The following is a 3,243-nucleotide window of genomic DNA, read 5'->3' on the forward strand; positions in this document are numbered from 1 at the left end:
AGCATTGATGGGTTCACAGTTATTGTTTCTCAGACAAAATCAGATAAAGCTTTTAGCACGCTCTCTTCTTTACCGGTTAGCTTGTATTTCCTCCCCAGTTAAGATGAGAGAGGCATAAGGACCTTTGCGCGATTAACCTCTTCGTTAGCGTTTGATAAAAGGGCCTTTAATGAATCAGATGAAGAAGCCATTTCTTCTAGGGAGTTCCCAGATATTCTTTTCAAATCAGAATCATCAGACAAGGATATTACCTCTGGTTCCAAATGGTAAGGATCAATGGGAGGGAGATGAGAATCAGGGGATATCCCCATTCTCGAAACAGAAGAAGTATCACTCTTAGAATCGTTCACTAGGTCAACACTGTTATCACTCATCTTAGTTAGAAAACAAGAAATGTTGTAGAAAAACATTAGCTTAAGGAGGTACATGGGGTGTGAGATTGATGAAGCAGAACGAACGAAAGAATCAGAGATTTTGATTAAAAGAGTTGCAGCTATTCTGATTAATGTTCTCATGGGAAAAGAAGTGAAGGCGTTTACTAAGGCATTGAATATTAATGACTCAAACAAAAATGATTATGAAAGGTTTCCAAAACACTTAACTCCTTTTACTTATAGGCGAAGGTAAAAGAATGATCCAGATCAGCTAAGGGAAGTGTTTAATAGATCAACGTCTAAATTCCTCCCTGATAAAACACCCAAAACTCGAGTACACTATAAACCACACCGTACCTTGGCTAGTCACGTCACCACACGTGTAAAAGAATGCTATGAAACGTTTCAATGATGAGACTGCATTTAATGTGATTGATCCCCACTACTTTTTTTTAACTAATTTCAGACGTTCGGTTCTACTTCACATCAAACAACATCCTAGAGACCAACCAACATCACTTAAGGCTTTCCCTAGCTCCTTCAAGATCCAATTCATCTCAAATTCATTTCGCTTCATCCAAGATATAAAATCAATTCACACGCAAAGAATAAAGTACATTCTATGATCTCCACTTTTCACTACACATCTTAAATCTTGAATTGACTTGCGTTTTAGAGTGATGATCATGCTGGTTTACCTCGCACCGCCGTGACGGATATCAACATCAATGTTTCATGATTAGCGTTGTTCAACTACATCCATTTTTTCCATGAACGGAACAAATTCACTCATATTTTATTTAGTAACTATTAGTTACAAATGTGTCTCATCACTTTTTTAATATCAATCAATATTAAATACTTGCTATGCAATACAAATGTCTTAACCTCACTTCCACTCGTAAAATCTCCAAAAAATTCAACTTAATCACTTTTTTAACAACATTCGATATTAGATATTTGCTATGCAAAATACCAATGTCCTAACCTCACTTCCACTCATTAAATCTCCAAAAATTCAATCACTTTTTTAATATCAATCAATAGTAGGTACTTGCTATGCAATGGAGAGGATCCTCACTCATGCAAAAGAAAAGGAAAATACCAATGTCTTAACCTCACTTCCACTCAAAATCTCCTAAAATTCAACTTAACTCCACAACATAGTAAAAGGAAAATATCAGACCACCTTAAAAGTATCACAATACAAATAAGCACTATTTCTATTGTAGTACAACATTACAAAGTGCATTGACTTTAGATTATGTCATCAATCACCAATGATATCAAAATACAAAACACCCAAACCAAATCTCTATCATTATCTAAAAAGTGTGATCACAATTCACACATAGGTTTTCAAGTATATCTCTAGATAACACACAAATTCTTGATTTGTTCTGAAATATACACCTTGATTTGTTTGGAATGAGTGGAAATTGCCTATCTGGGCCTACCAGAATTAGGTCCAGGCCCAGGCCCAGGATACCCAGGCCCACCCTTACCCATAACTTGATGAAATCCACCAGAACCATACACGTGTCCTTGATGCATCATCATTCCCGCACCATAATTACCACCACTCTCAAACGAACTGTTGTTTACACTATTAGAACCTTGAGGCGCGTCCTTGTCACGCGCCACCACAGTCTTCTCTCCTTCCATCTCCCTAAACCTCTGAAGATAGCCTTTGAGAGGCTCCACGTATTCCTCGAACCCGAGCGTCGTCATCGCCCACAGCAAATCGTCGCCGTTGATCGTCTTCCGCTTCTCGCGTTGGCACTTGTCGGAGGCTTCACCGGTGATGAAGCTGATGAACTCTGAAACGCACTCTTGAACTGTTTCTTTGGCGTCCTTTGAGATCTTGGCGTTCGCTGGAAGTGCCTTCTTCATGATTCTGCTTACGTTCGCTATCGGAAGGAAACGGTCTTGCTCTCTCGGTGACATCTCGCTGCCATGAGCGCTCGATCCTCCGCCGTGTGGACCGCCGGAGTCGTTGTCGGAGTCCGCCATTCTTGAAGCTCCGACTGTTCAATTCGAATCTTATTTCACCGACGACGAGTCAAGAACTCAGTTCGGATCGTTTTGACTTCGGAAACTCACCGGAATCTGAAATTGAAGTGTTGGTGCGATTTAGTTTGGAATTTTGAACTCGAATTGGATAGAACTGAATGAGAATCAAAGAATCGGAGTTCGGTTTAACGAGTTGGAAGCGGCACACGAATCGGTTTGACTCAGAATTTCAGCGTGAAGTTGAAGCTCTGTTTCTTGAAAGATGAACAAAACGCGTCGGGAAGTTGAACGTGCGAGTTTTGTGGAACTTCAAATCGGTGTGTTATGAGTGCGGCGACTGTGGACAGCGGTGTTTGACGGTGGCTCCGGCGAGGGGAAAAGGGGTGAAACGGAACGGTAAGGGTTTGTATTTTTGGGAGGTAATGAGCAGGATCCGTTGGATCAGAAGGGTTAATAACGTTTATCTTTTGAACACGTGGGACGGTTTGAACCGTTGCTAGTCGATAAGTGAGAGTTTGTACGGATGAATTTGTGGCCCTTGGATTGGGTTAGTGCTCTTTCATCTGGACCGATGGTTTGGTATCTGGCACGTGCTGTTGAGATTAATTGAAACTCTTACTTTTCTATTTTGTTTGATTTATTTATTTATTTTGAATATTTTTAATGACAATCATACAACTTGATGAGACATCAAACAATTGTATACCCTTTAAACTAAATCTTCTATGTATAAAAATGGAAATATTATAATAAATTTTAATTAAACAAATCTAACACTTACAAGATTTTTTTAAAAAAATTTAAAAGTGTTTAAACTAAGGACAAATGTGAAATGTGTTTTTGTGTTATTTGTAAG

General features: G+C 39.1%; 1 protein-coding gene across 1 annotated transcript; it reads right to left on the reverse strand.

The window, feature by feature from the left end:
* Positions 1-1,541: 1,541 nt before the first annotated feature.
* Positions 1,542-2,989, reverse strand: LOC131662263 (nuclear transcription factor Y subunit B-3-like). The gene has a single exon (XM_058932000.1). The coding sequence runs from the start codon at positions 2,385-2,387 to the stop codon at positions 1,818-1,820; it is 570 nt and encodes a 189-aa protein (XP_058787983.1). The 5' UTR covers positions 2,388-2,989; the 3' UTR covers positions 1,542-1,817.
* Between the last annotated feature and the right edge of the window lie 254 nt (positions 2,990-3,243).

The sequence above is a fragment of the Vicia villosa genome, linkage group LG3, assembly GCF_029867415.1.
Source record: "Vicia villosa cultivar HV-30 ecotype Madison, WI linkage group LG3, Vvil1.0, whole genome shotgun sequence".
NCBI classification, from domain to species: Eukaryota; Viridiplantae; Streptophyta; class Magnoliopsida; order Fabales; family Fabaceae; genus Vicia; species Vicia villosa.